Consider the following 15,009-nt stretch of genomic DNA (forward strand, 5'->3'; position numbering starts at 1 on the left):
AATGGATGTGTAACTGATGTGAATCTGCAATCTGTGTATGGGGTGAAGGTGGGAGTTCATAACCCACTAGAATCAAAGTGTGGAATATGATATGTCAAGAAATTTGTAATGTTTTGAACAACCCACAATAAAAAATTAAAAAAAAAAAAAAAAAAAAAAAATAACCATTCTAGGGGGAGGCGGCTGGAGTTGTGGCTCAGTGGTACAGCACTTGCCTGGCATGCACAAGGCACTGGGTTCGATCCTCAGTAACACATTAATGTAAAATAAAGATATTGTGTCCACCTAAAACTTAAAAATAAATATTAAAAAAAAACATTTTTGGGATTATTGACTGTAGATATCAGTTTATGTCATGTGTTAAATTACCATGTCGTGTGCTATTTTAGTGTGCTATTTTAGGAAAATGAGAAAAAATTTATTCTTTAGCATAATATGTTTTATTAAAATTTTTCTTGATTCTTTTGGATTTACATAAAACTTCATTCATTAAAAATTGTTTATTTGGCCAATCCTTAAATGATCATGTCACTTTCTATTTACATTTCAAGTCTATGAATGACCAAACAAATTTGCATTCCTTGGCTTCTTATCTGTGCACACTTTCTAAGCAGCACAGAGTTGGAACCATATTTATCTACTTCATGCCCCAAAGGTTCACACTAGAAATTCATTAAAGGAATCATCAAGAACAATGCAAAAACTATCTCTAAAGTGTTGCTTTCTGTTACTGTTAGGGTTCTTCCAATTTGTCCTTATCTTTTTTCAGAAGGAAAATATTGTTGAAAGTGACACAAATGCCTTCTAGTCGAGCGACCATGTAATTTATCATCCAAACTGGGCCACCTTGGAGAGTAGAAGAGGGTGCTACAAATAACTAGTCTAGGATCACAGATCCAAGGGTTGTCTCAGGTAGTCCGCTATGTGACCATCCTCCTCCTTGGAGTCCAACTGAGAGAAAATGCCCCCTTCCCTTTTAAGGCCTGCCGAGGGTCTTAGAAAGGTGCCTAGTGAGAAAGGCTTGTTATTCCTCATCCCTGCACCTCGTGTCTATCTGCTCCCACCTTCTGCAGCACCTGATGCTCACTTACCCGACCACCATGTCCTTGGGTCCGGCATTCACAGTGCAGATTCCATCCTCACAGTGTTTTCCCACCAGGCTGTGGGCGTGCAGGTGGATATTTTTCCCATTTGTGACCAACTGAACAATAACCTTTGCAGGTCCCACATAGTTGCAGATCTAAATAAGAAAAACATTTAATAAGTTAGCATATCTGACTACAAGACCACATGAAAAAATGTATGATAAACTAGTTAAGTATAAGAAGTAAAATACCAAATTATGCATATCCATTCATATGCCTGCAGTTCTATTTTTAAATGTGATGAATAAATGAAAGGATGGAAATAAACTGAAATGTTCATGGAGGCTGTCTTATGTGCTGAGAAGATACACTCCAGAAGCAGGCCATTGAGAAGATGGTATGCATTGCTCAGGCTGGATCAGCACATCCTGGAGGATGCCGTGTTGTCATGAAGCATCCCTTTACCACTCACCGAGAATGTGCTTTTTCTCTGAACCCTCATCACAATTTCTGGTTACAAAATCTGGGTAAATGATCAATGAGAAAGGAATGGGTGACTGAAGGAAACCATGAGAATAAGGGAGGTAAACAGAATAGTGCATTGTACGCCTCTACGGTGTGATTAGACAGGAGCTTGCCAAGGACCTGGCTCTGAAAGTTGGCTTTGAACACTCAAGTCTACTGAGCTGGCTGACAGTCATCTGTTAGAACACCTCAGCATTCAGAAGTCCTCTCTGCCATAAGTTCTGACAATGAATTAACATACACTATACACACACACACACACACACACACACACACACTCAGGTCACTGTTAAGTTTCCTTAGTTAAAAAAAAAAAAAGTGCACTCCCTAACTGCAAATTCTTAGATTTCACACCTGTTTAGTTGTTTAGTTCTTAGTTTATAAAATCAGATTTTTTCCATTTAAGGTCATTTATCTTTTTTATTTGTGTATCCTTAAAATGAGGACAGCAAAAAGGGAAAAGCAAAAGATCTTGTACACCCTTTCTCCTCCAGTTGTTTATCCAGCCTATCAGTGGACCACAGACTCCTTCCTTGAGAAAGTCCCAACATTGAAATCATACCAACAGAAAAGACCCATGGCCTCATTTTTACTCTACTGAATCCTATTAAGTTAGAACCCAATCATAAATTCAGGCAAATTCTTGGAAATGCACTGTGTCTCTGGAACTCCTTCTGATATAAACTTGAAGTGGAACCTACACTTGCCAATGAAACTTCCTGGAAGGAGAGAGAGTCCTTTATAACCAGCCTGCTTCTATTAGAAACACTGTCAACTGGATTCATACTCTACTGAGGCAGGATTTTTGTAGGATGTTCCCAGTATGGATTTTTTCCTAGTCCAGTTTTTGATTGCAAGAGTTGATCATTGCTGGGATTATTCCCCTGATGGCTAGGGAGTGATAGTGTCCCCTGAGCAAAGGACAGACTCCCTTCCAGTAACTGTGTGGCTCCGCTAGGTGCTTTGGGCTTCTCTACCCAAGCTCTACTGCTGAACTGTGGCAGAGATTAGTTCTGAACCCTCTTAACACCTACCAATGGTTTGGATGCCCCCACCAACACTCATGTAGAAATTTAACCCCCGCTGTATTAAGAAGGTAGAAATTTAATCCAACTACAGTCTGGAGGTGGGGCCTTTGGGAGGTGAGTAAGTCAAATAAGCCACAAGATTATGGCCCTAATCCAATGGGGCTGGGACTTTCTAAGAAGAGGAGGAGATGCTTGAGTTAGGACATTTTGTCTCACCATGTGATGATGCCCTGTGTTATCTTGGGACTCTGAAGAGAGTCCCTCCAGAAAGAAAGATATGGCTGCCCAGTCCTGAACTTCCCAGCCTTTAGAAGTATGAGTCAGATGAACCTTTACTTTATATGAATTACCTAGTCGATAGCATTCAGTTATAGTAACAGAAAACAGAATAAGACATTCCTACTCTCAAGGACCAAGGCCACCTGCTGGGGATAGGCTTCCAGTCTTTGCAGAGACTAATTACAAAGGGGGTTTCAGATTAAATTTGATTTTGACCACCTCAAAGCACAAATCAATGTCTTAGGCATAATGTTTAAAAACCCTTCTGTGCATAAAGCTCACTATGAATTGAGCATGTTTCCCTATTTTATAACAGGCAGGAAGCCTTTGCTTTTGAGTGCAGGACAGGGAATATGGAGTGCCGGATCTGCTCCAGGCTAACTGTCCTCCCTGGATTACTGTAGTTCTGGGCCTTGGAATGACATCTGAAATCAGTTTTCGTTAATGAACAATAAAAGAGTACTAAATAAACCAAGTAACTTCACTTCTAAGGTGACAGTGATCACAAGAGCAGCAGAGTGAGGCGTGATAAAAAACTTCACTTGCATAAAAAAGATAAATGACCTTAAATGGGTGAAACCACCTGAGAAGTCCGGGATTAACCCAATTGCCCTGAACACTTGGACCCTTCCATGTTACTGCTATGACGGAGTTACTCACTAGCCCTGATGGAAAGTGGTGGGAGCTGTGTTCACAAAGCACTCACATCTTTTTCTTACGATTACTTCATGCCAGGAGGGTGGCAAGAATGAGGAACTGGGTAGTCTCTGAGGTAAAGGATCTGAAAGATTTGCCAGTGACTAATGTGCTGTTTGATCGATTTGAAAGAGTCCAACTCAGCAGAGCAATGTTTGGTTTTTACATAGACCACAGGGCAACAACAGGGAGGCCCCTGGGCTTTGTGGACTTTCCAAAATACCAACTGAAAGAAGAAAGCTGAAGTGTGGGGACAGACAAAAATGATACTATTTTCAAGTTATATGGTACATGAAGACTTTAGCAAACTCACTCCAGGGAGACCATCCTTCATAAAATGCCATGACTGAGAGGTATTTGCAATTGATTCAGAAATTCATTTGATCTATGGAAAATTTGTTTTCATGTTTTCCCTTTCACTTCATGGAACAGTGACTTCTTTGAAAATTAAGTTGATAAAGAGCAACTGTATCTGTTGTAAAGGTTTTCCCGAAAGAGTCTGTACAAGACAGACTTTTGATCAGTACTGGCTTAAACATAAATTAAACTTCCCAATACAGCCAAGGAGATAAAGGTGAAATTACTGAGCAGTCAGATATGCAGGGACACTGTAAGAACATGGACATTAGGCCAGGCAAGCCGCATGACTTTGCTCAGTTTCCTCATCTATAAACTGGGATCATAGTACCTTAAAGGGTTGTGGTGAGAACTACCCATGTTAATCACTCAGAGTTTTTAGAAGAGTGCTCAGCAAATCATAGCAGTATACAGTGTTAACTGATAGCTTGTTTATGACTGTCATGTGCTCTTCCCCCTATAGATCATTTGATAACAAAATTGCCCTGAGATGACTTTTTAAAACATCCTGTTTAAAAGTGGGTGGCAGGAATGAACGACCAGTTCATGCCCCTTCTATTCCTAGGGTAAGTCCTTTATAATCCTGAGTTACCAGGCTTTGTTAATTTTCTAGTAATAACAATGTCTTTATACTAGCAGCTGTCATTGTGGGGAGCTCTCAGGCTTTCTTGGCTTCCTTGATGAAATTTGAGACTTTCTTCCAGAAGCTTTGGGACTCGCAGGTTACATCTGCTTTTCAAATAAGAAGTAGAAACCAGCAACTCGGGAGGCTGAAGTAAGATAAAGTTGACGGTCCTGTCTCAAAATAAAATATGAAATTAAAAAAAGGGCTGGGATGTGGCTCAAGGTAGAGTGACCCCGGATTCAATCCCCAGTAAATCTCTCCCACCTCTCCCCCAAAAGAACTAGAAACCAAGGGTCTTGGTACTATTGATCGTAGTCAAATCAACTACTTTCATTTAAAATAATTCTGACATACTGTGGAGAAGCACTTGCAGGTTGGTTCTTCAAAGTTGGCTAAAAGAAGTAGTCTAGAATGAATTGGATATTATTACTCTAGGTGCATATGATCACACAGTTGGTGTGATTCTACCTCATGTACAACCAGAAGAATGAGCAGTTGTACTCCAGTTATGTATGATATGTCAGATTGCATTCTTCTGTCATGTATAACTAATTAGAACAATGACACCAACAAAAAAGATGTAGTCTAGAATTTTTTAGGAATCAGAATTTGAAATATCCAGTTTCCTCTCTGGGTCAATTTGGCCAAATCACACTGGCAGAAAGCTCAGGCAGCATGAATGTAGGATGTGACACATGAAATTGCGCTTCTCTGCTTAGATTTTCCTGTGAAGTAATAATGGCGATGATGACAGTGAAGAAGGAAAAGATGGCTAATATCTCTGGGTTTCAGTTTTTCCATCTTTAAAAGCATGAATATGCTTGCTGTTTTTAGGGTTGTTAAATACAGTGCTTGGCACCTAATGGGATTAGCAATCCCAACTATAGATCCTCTCTTCCAACAGGGCTATGACTTCACTGATAACCAAAACTTATCTATCTATTCAGTGAGCATATATTAAGCGCCTTCTAAATGTTCCTCACACGGTAGTGCATCAGGGAAAGAAGGGACACGCCGTGAGTGCAGAACAGGTCTGAACCCTGTTCTTACAGGAAGTAGAGAGTGGGAGTGATACCAATCAAATAATCTCACACACAAAAACACATAAATGTGAAGAACTTATCAAAGAAAGATCTGTAATAGGGTTTTGACCTGGTCGGGAAGTTCAGAGCTTTCTGAGAGAGTAAATCAGGGCTGAGATCTAAAAGAAGAGTAGGAGTCTAACAAGAGGAGGGGTGGTAGGGGCCCAGGGGCTTGAGAAAGTATTCCTGGCAGGGAGAAGAGTGTGTGCAAGAGCTCAAAGGTGAGTCCCCCCGTGACTCCTCAGACTTTCTCGCTGCCACTGTATGGTGTTCCTTCAAGTGGTTCTACCACCCAGGGGTCCTTTCTCTTTCCAGCCAAGAACATCCACTCCTCTAAGGGAAGACCTAAATCTGAATCTTTCACGACACTGTCCTCACTACTTTAGCCCACTAAGGCCCTGCTACTGTCCCTGTTTCAGGAATGTGATTAGAGGGACAGGACAGGAAAATCACATGCGATCAGCTACGAAAGAGTCATTATCTTACTTGTTAGTTAATTTTCAGGCCATCTACATCTATACTGGCTAACTTGCTGTGTTTTTGAAAGGGGAAGGAAGATGTCAACTCAGTCAATCTCCACAACAGCCCAGGGTTGGGATGGGGTCAGCAGTGATACCCCATTCCACAGCTGAAGGAAAGGAGACCCGGTAAAATGAAGTAAACTGCTATGGTTCCTTTTCATGTGGGGACTGGGCAGCTTCTTGAGCTTGGATCTGGTCCACCTCCAAAATTCAGATTTTCCATTACACTGTGCTACCATTGGACTCGATCACTTTGGTATATGTGCAAACTCTTCAGGGTTTTATAGCTTTACTTTGCCTACCACACTGTTGGTACATGACAGTTATTCCTGAAAAACCTGTTTGTTTGGTATTATTGGTGTGTTCTGTGAGAAAGGCCTCACAGACAGTTGTGAAAGGTGGGAAAAGTTCTATTGTCCACTTGCATGTCTTCTTCATTTAAAAAAATCATGTGGGGCTGGGATTGTGGCTCAGCGATAGCGGTAGAGCGCTCGCCTAGCACGGGCGGGACCTGGGTTCGATCCTCAGCACCACGTAAAAATAAAGGCATTGTGTTGTGTCCATCTACACCTAAAAAATAAATATTTTTTAAAAAATCATGTGACAGACATGAAACCACACATTTATTCTTTTCTGTCAGGTTTCAAGTCAGGTTATAAGGAAAAAAGAGAGGAAGAAGAAAAAGGAAAGAAAGAATATTATGGATGAAAAGTAGCCAGTTCTTATTGTTCCTTGTTCTTTATTATTTGAACAACCAGAAAGTATAGATTGACTTCACTAAATGACAGCGTGCAAAGCTGTGTCTAACATAGTTACTGGCATAGGAAGATGCTCAGTAAAGTTAGTCTCTTCCTTCTCTCTAAAGCAGGGGATATCAAGTTCTGGGATCAATTCCTAGCTTTCCCCCCCTCCCAGCTCTGTGGCCCTACACAAGTTAGATAACTTCCCTGAGCCTCAAGCTCCATGTCTACAAAATGGGCCAATAACGTGACATCAGAGGGCTGTTGTGAGAACTACACAGTGCCTGGCATGTGGTAGGTGCCATGGAAGTATAGGTTTTTTCCATTCTCTCTTTTTGCAAAGGCCCCCTAAGCTTCCTGACAAAATTGTGAGGTAGGCATGGTTGGCACTATTACCCCCATTTTGCAGATAAGAAAACAAGTTTAGACAGATTGAGTAACAAGAGATATAACCCTAAGTTAGACAGCCAAGACACAGAGGACCCTGGAAATCCTTCTGGAAGTCTTGTGAATGTCAGTGAGGTGTTCTCAGTAAGGGATGGGATGAAATGAAAACATCCTCTTTGATCCATTTACTGTTTTCCAGTGGTGCCCAGGGATTTGCAGTAATTTATTGATATTCTTTTACCTTGCTTAGTGCCCTACTTGATTGACCAATGGCACATATGGTTCAAGATGTTAGGCTGGGTGGAAAATAGCAAACCACCATATCTCAACATCACAGGCCAAGAGGGACTCATCCATGACACAGAAAAGATGAATAAAATCTCTATCTACATATAACTCTGCTCTGAAAGTTTAATTTTTTTGTGTGTCTCATGCTAACCTAGGGTTTCCTTTTTTAGGTTTTATCTTAATTTTCAGTTTTATGACATCAGATACACTTGTTTATAAATCATGCTTCTTTAAGAAAATCAAGTACAAGAAGTATACTATTGTTAACAGAACTGCTGGGGGTCTTGCACCTCAATAAGTGTCAATACAGCATTAACAAATTATAAATAAATCCTCACCTTTGTCCAGTCAATTAACCATGACTGCAAAAGGATATGGAAAAAGTAGAGTTGGCAATTTTGGGATGAATTGTGTTAGAAATGTTCCTACATAAACCAATTTTTGCCAGTTGGGTGCATTCTTGAGCAGATAAAAAAGTTTAACATAGTGGAATTCTGGTACCATTTCTTTCTCTAATTAATGGATTCTCGAATTCTTTTTTAGAATCAGATATAATATCAATATCAATATCAAGTCAGGTCCTCAAAAGATACCCCAAGTCTGACTACTTCCCACATAACACTGCCACTTAGTTTCAAGCCAGTATCCTCTGTCTCCTATGTTTTTGCTCTTAACAAGTCTCCTGAGCCTGTTCTGCCTCCCCACAACTGATCTGCCTGAGCAACCCTGTCCAAGTCAGGTCATGCCAAGGCTTGTTATTCCTCTGCTCAAAACTCTCCAAAAATGAAAGTTGTTGAAGCTGAGTGATTGGTACAAGGGAGCTCATTCTATTCTTCTGTGTATACATGATTAAAAATCTCCATGTAAAAAAGCAAAACAAAATGAAACAAACCTTCCAATGCCTCTCCATTCTAAGAGCCAAAGTCTTTGTAACAGCCAATGAGGCCCGAGGCTGTCTGACCCCCCATTTCCTCTCTGATTTGGTTTCTCACACACTTCCCTGTGGTCACATCAGACTCATGCTGTTCTTGAACTAGCAGGTGAGCTCCCACCTGAAAGCTACTGCTCGTGATGTGTCCTCTACCTAGGACGCTCTAGCCAGGACATCTGTGCATCCCTTACCTACCTTCAGGCTTTGCATAACTGCCAATTCTCAGGGGGCTTTGTTGGATATCGTACCCCTACCTACGCTCACCCATCCCATCCCCACATTCCTTATTCCTCTCCCTATTTTATTTTTCTCTGGACATTATTGCCATTTAATATACTACACATTTCATGTGTTTTAATTTTGCCTCTCTTCTCCACTAGATTGCAGGCTCTATCAAGAAAGAAAACATTGATCTCTCTCCTCTTATTCCCCAGTTCCTGGAATAATGTTTGTTATATTGTGGACATTCAATAATTAATTCTTCAGTGAGCACATAATTACATAATTAAGGCATAATTAAAAAGTTATTTAGGGGTTGGGGTCGTGGCTCAGTGGTAGAGTGCTCACCTCGCACATGTGAGGCACTGGGTTCCATCCTCAACACCACATAACAATAAACAAATAAAATAAAGTCATGTGTCCACCTAGAACTAAAAAAAAAATATTTTTAAAAAGTTATTTAGTGAAGGCAGTTTACTGAAACATAGAGTTGTGTTAGGAAAAAAATTAAGGAGACTATATTCTTTCTTTTATTATCTTGTCTTTAAAAAGAAGGCTAGACCTAAAGTAGCCTCTCAACAGGTGATTTAAAATACACTGTGACCACCCTGCACCAGAGCAGAACACTGGCCTATGCTGGTGGAAGGATGTCTAGCTAGGGACTCTGGTAGCTGCCATGACCTATGGGTAAGAGGAATCTAACCTTGAAGAGACAGGAGTTCCAGCATCTGTGGGGCAGTGAAGGGAAGGTGACTTTTACATCATCACCCTTGGAATATCAAGGGAGCAGCTCTCCTCTTAGATCTCATGCACCCCTCGTACATCCCTCTTGCCACCCTGACTGCTGTTGCCCATGCAGCATTCTCCCTTGTACCTGTGAGGCTCAGCACTAGCCTCACACATTTCCTCTATGCCTGTCTTAGTTCCCTCAGGTATCCAGGATTCACAATTCTGGTCCATCCCAATTTCACAGTCCCTCACTCTTCAAAGGAGAGTGTCCCTCCCTGGATGTGGCTGATAGGAATCTTACCATAGATCTTATCAAAAGATCTTACCATGATGTGGTGCAGGGCTACACTTCAAGATCTCAAACCAATGGACTCTCTTTCAATAAAGAGCACAAGCTTTGGAATCAGATGGACCTGGTTCTAAATCCTGGCTCTTCCATTACCAGCTTGGGGACCCTGAGCAAGTTACTTGACCTTTTCTACCTGTTTTTTTCATCTGTTGAAATGTGAACACAAATGCATAATTTCTGAATTTTGATGAGGATTAAGGAGACAAAGTGTTTAGTACAGTTCTTTATAAAAAGCAGGCATGAAATAAATGACAGCGATTGTTATTTTTCTCTTCCTGCCTTAACAGACATCTGCAGTGGAGATATCCTCTGATTTTAATGAGAAGGTAGAACCCACAACGCGTGAGTTCCTTTAACCTCCCTTCTCCTTACTGTTACTGAGGCTCAAAACACCCTGCTATTTCACATATCCCCCCTGATTCAGAGAAACATAAGTCTGTTCTCATTTCCAGGAATAAGTACTCCACTGCTCATTCCAGACTTTGAATCACCAGCTCCCTCCTTCCTCTCTGAGGAGTCCATCCTTTACCTCAATTTCCAGACAAGCACACTCCCCTTTCTTATTCCAAAAACAACCCTTTCTTGATAAGGAGGATGACTTTCAAGCTTAGCATCTATTGAGACCTATGGAGCTAACTGCTAACCAAGAAATGAAGACCTGTTCTTTCATTTGATGTTTCCCGGATCCAATGAGAGATCCAATGAGAAATGAGAAAAGATTCTGCTCATATCTGCTGGAACAGCATTCTCTCTCTCCCTCCCAAGTATGCAAGAAAGTCTCTAATTACCAAAGTGGAACCATCTACTTCATCTGCAGCCTTTTGTAAATTAACTAATTCCCCTATTCTTTAAAAAAAAATGCTTAAAGGTCATGACTGACTTCAAGTTTCCAAACCTACTAGTCACTTCTTATTTTTTCACCTCACTTGGCGTCTCTGAAGCATGGGATGTGTTACCATTCTCTCTCAGACCTCCCCTCACATTACTGGCTGCTTTGACTAAGGCACTCTTCTCCTTCCCAAGGCAAAGTCTCTCCAGAGATTGCTCAGTGGTCCATTTCTAATATTTACCATGACACCTTTGACACTTACCCACTCTGGACTTAACTGTCTACTCCATGTGGATGACAACTAAATTTAAGTCTCATGTTCTCACTATTCTTTTAACCATATTTGACATTTCATCTGCTCTCAGGACATCTTATTATCTATACCACTTTTACAACTCTGTGCCCAAGGCTGGACTAAGCATCTTCCTTCTCAAACCCATTTCACCTCTGTTAAATAGCACTACCATCTTCTAAGCAACTGCATGGAAACCCTCCTATCATCTTGAATTGCTCTGCTTCTTATCTTCTGTAATCAATGGCTACATTTTAACCAAGTGGTACCTCCCAAATCTCTGCATTTGTCTCTTTATTCTCATTGCCATAGTTTACACATCTTAGCTTGAACTCTAAGTTTAACTTATGCTGAATCACTGCAATTCTTCTAACTGGTGTCCCTGGGCCTTTCCCTTCTCAAACTATGAGATTCATATTCCTGAAGCACACTGCTGATTATGATATATATTAAAACTTCTATTGCCCTATTTTCACAAAAAGGTTAGTCTACATTCTTGCATGATCTGTCCTGTTATATCTTTCCGGCCTTATTACCACCCGTCCTCTCATGTATTCTTCATTTCAACAGAATCTCTCACTATTCCCTATTTGAGCTCAGAGATTTCTATTTTTGAGGCTTTGTTACTGATTTTTCTACTTGTGTGATTTGTCTCTAGATAGATCTTTGCTTTCAAACATCTACTTTTCTCTTCAAGATTCAGCACATGTGCTTGATTCCCTCAAATCTTCTATAATCAGCTAGCTAATTCACAGAAATTTATCTTTGCTTGGAGCTATTAGATCATTTATTCTTTCACTCAAAAAATATTTTACTCATCAGATCCCATGCAGAAACTACTGGTTATACAAGGCTGAGTACAACAAACAAGATATCACTATATTTCAGCTATTTAAGGGCCTATCTTAGCGCTACAGTTCAACTGATTGATCTCTGAGGACAGAGATACTAATTCTATTTCCCCAATCCTCTGCACAGAACCAGCAGCTGCTGAATCAATATCTGTGTACAGAACTAAGCACTGGCTCCAGGTTGTACTGAAGAAGGAGGGAGCCAAAAAGTGGTCAACTGCCCCAAGCAGCATTAGGAAAGGATGCCAACAGAAGGGCCACCAAGCCATTTTCCTTTAAGGACTGTTGAAGCATTCCTGTCCTGGGGGGTTCATCTCAATCATCTGACTCTAGGAATCCCTAAGGACTTTCTGAAAAGTCCCAGCAAAGGTGAGTAAATGAAGCCAATTAACTTGTGAAGTTTTACTGACTCACTGGTTTGATATCCAAGTTGGGAACACCTAACCTTGGCACAGCCATTTCCAAGAGGATTATTTTTTGAAGCCCTTGTACTCTCTTAGCCTTTTCCACTTAGAAAAACAACTTTCATTTCCAGAGAGGCTGGCAGCAGGAATGCTAAAACATCTTTAATTTTCCTAAGTTTAACTCTCAGGTAGAATTCAACCCTGAAGCACAATTTCCTAACTGTGCTGGGGCTTGGCCAAGGTGGCAGGATGGGTGGAAAATGATCATAAAGAGTCAGAGTCGGAGCTAGATGGAGCAGAATTGAGACGGGGGTGGGAGGAGAAGCCCAGCCTGGGCTGCAGGCCCTGTGTCCATGTCATCTGGACATGCACCTCACATGTCACTGCCAGCAAACAGTGGCAGGACAGCCACAGGCAGGCTTCCCATCAGCGTCCCCAAGACACGCTGTCACTCTCCCACTGGCAAAGAGTCCCAGCCCTACAGCGTCAGTTTATGCTTCTGAGTCATTTGAAAATATCTAGAAGTGAAAAATCAGGAAACTTTTCACTACCTCAAGTTGTACTTTTCTTCAAGTCTGATTCCAGGTTTGGAGAAAGCATTTTGGATGTTGATGAAGAGTCTGAATAGTTGGGTTTAAACTAACTGCCTCAAAATTCTCAAATTTGAGAATGTCCAAAATTTCCATATGGTATAATGGGAGAATGTTCCCCTTTATACTAAATACATTAGAGTTAGCAAATCATTTCCTGAAGATGGCATGCCATGCTTAACTTTGTCAAAAATATTCTTGTTTACTTAGAGGCCTGGATGAATCTGCAGATTTTTTTACATAAGAATACTTGGGTTAATTTTCAGTGCTGTAGTAGGTGGCCAGGGTCCTAGTCACCAGTTATTACTATGATTTTTCATAAGTCACCTTGCCACTTCGGGCATTTTGTGTGTGTGTGTGTGTGTGTGTGTGTGTGTGTTGCTGTGGATTAAAGCCAGGATCATGCACATGCTAGGCAAGCACTCTACCACTAAACATATCCAAAGCTCTATTTTACTTTATTTATTTATTTTGCAGTACTGGGAATTGAACCCATGGGTACTCTACAACTGAGCTACATCACTAACCCTTTGAAAAATTTTGTATTGAGGCAGAGATTTTGAGGTGGGGCCTCAAACTTGCAATCCTTCTGCCTGAGGCTCCAGAGCAGCTGGGATTACAGGCATGTGCCACCATACAAAGCCATGTGGACCTCTTAATTTTTTTTTTTTGGTAGGATGGCATATTTTCCAGCTCTAAAATTCTATGATTCCTAGTCATATATATAAGACACACAAAGGACAATACCCAAAGATCACAATTTCAAACTGCAGAAAAAGAAAGAGGAAGGAGGGAAGAAGGAAGGAAGGAAAGAGTTTAATACCATAGAATTTCAGAGATGGAAAAACCTTATAGATAAACTTAATTGAAAAATTGAGAACATTTTAAATACATTTTACCACAATTACAAACTGAGAAAACATACAGTCAACACTCAAATTACCTGTTGTAATGGGGCCTCTGGTAGCATGGAAAATCAAAATTTAGAGACAAAGAAAAACCTTCATGTTAGGCAAAGATTTCAACTTTTGTCATCAAAGCTGAAACTGAGTACCCAAAGTGTTTATTTTCAACAAATCCAAAGAGTGCCCTGCCCTGGGTCATTAAATGCTGATAATAAAGAACTGTCTGTTCTGGAAATATGTCAGAAATGCTTCAGTTATACAAGTTGGCGGGGAGGCGGGGGTCAGACAAGCCAACAAAATAACAAATTTTAATCAAAAAAGTTTTAAAAATTCCTTTTGAATAACTTAAAAATAATTAGAGGGACTGAAACACATGTTAGGTGTGATTGAAATAACTCCAAAATAAATATTTTAGGACTCTGACATTTGTTTTTTGAAAACAGAAATTGCTAATATAAATATATAAATTTCTACCATTCTTTTAAAATGTTTTTTAAGTCTCTTAATACTTTGTATGTGGTGGTGGTGGTGGGATGCTGGGGATGAAACCGAGGGCCTCCTGTGTACTAGGCAAGCTACAACCACTGCGCTATATATCCCTGACCCTCAACACAGTATTTTTCTTTTCCTTTTCTTTCTTCTTTTTCTTTTTCCATTCTTTTTTTTTTTTTTTTCTTTTTTGGTACTGGGGATTGACCCAGGATGCTTTACCACTTGGCCACACCCCCAGCCCTTTTTACTTATTTTATCTATTTTGAAACAGGGTTTCACCACCCTCCTGCCTCAGCTCCCAGAGTTGCTAAAATTATGTATAGGCATTCACCATGATGCCTGGCTACCACAATGTTTTTCAACCAAATCTAATTTGAGATAATGAGGGATTTCTCTGACTCTGAAAACTCATTTGGAATTAAATATGAAACTCATTTGGAATTAAACATGACTGATTTCTTTCTTGGTGGAGGCATACAGTCACCTCATACTTTTCTTGCTTGTTAAACCTACTCTATCTCCTTCGCAGAAGCCTCTGGTTAGAGGAGCAGTGAGGCTTTCCGTGATTGACAGTACTTAGAGACCTCCTTCTGTCTGGAATTTAATTTGTACCCTAGTAAATACAGCTGCCTTGTATAAGAATTTGGGCTACTCTGGGAAGAAGACAATGAGCTGCTCTTTCCTTTAGAAGGAAAGTACATAAGATAAAGAGCATTTGAGCTATTCTCCTGTGATTTCCTCTGGAAACCCCCTACTAAATTAGGAGAATTACAAGTGAGTAGAACTGGGAAATTTTCTTTGTCTG

General features: G+C 40.4%; 1 protein-coding gene across 2 annotated transcripts in view; it reads right to left on the reverse strand.

Annotated features, from left to right (window-relative positions):
- Nucleotides 1–15,009, reverse strand: part of Nfkb1 (nuclear factor kappa B subunit 1) — a 126,271-nt gene that overhangs the window by 59,512 nt on the left and 51,750 nt on the right. For both annotated transcript variants that reach the window (XM_046458762.2, XM_046458761.2), the window contains exon 6: nucleotides 1,092–1,240. In XM_046458762.2, coding sequence (XP_046314718.1) covers nucleotides 1,092–1,240 — 149 coding nt within the window. The remainder of the gene's footprint in view (nucleotides 1–1,091; nucleotides 1,241–15,009) is intronic.

This window comes from Marmota monax, unplaced genomic scaffold (genome assembly GCF_021218885.2).
Source record: "Marmota monax isolate L192 unplaced genomic scaffold, Marmota_monax_Labrador192_F-V1.1 WCK01_AAM20220418_F8-fsc00002, whole genome shotgun sequence".
NCBI lineage: Eukaryota > Metazoa > Chordata > Mammalia > Rodentia > Sciuridae > Marmota > Marmota monax.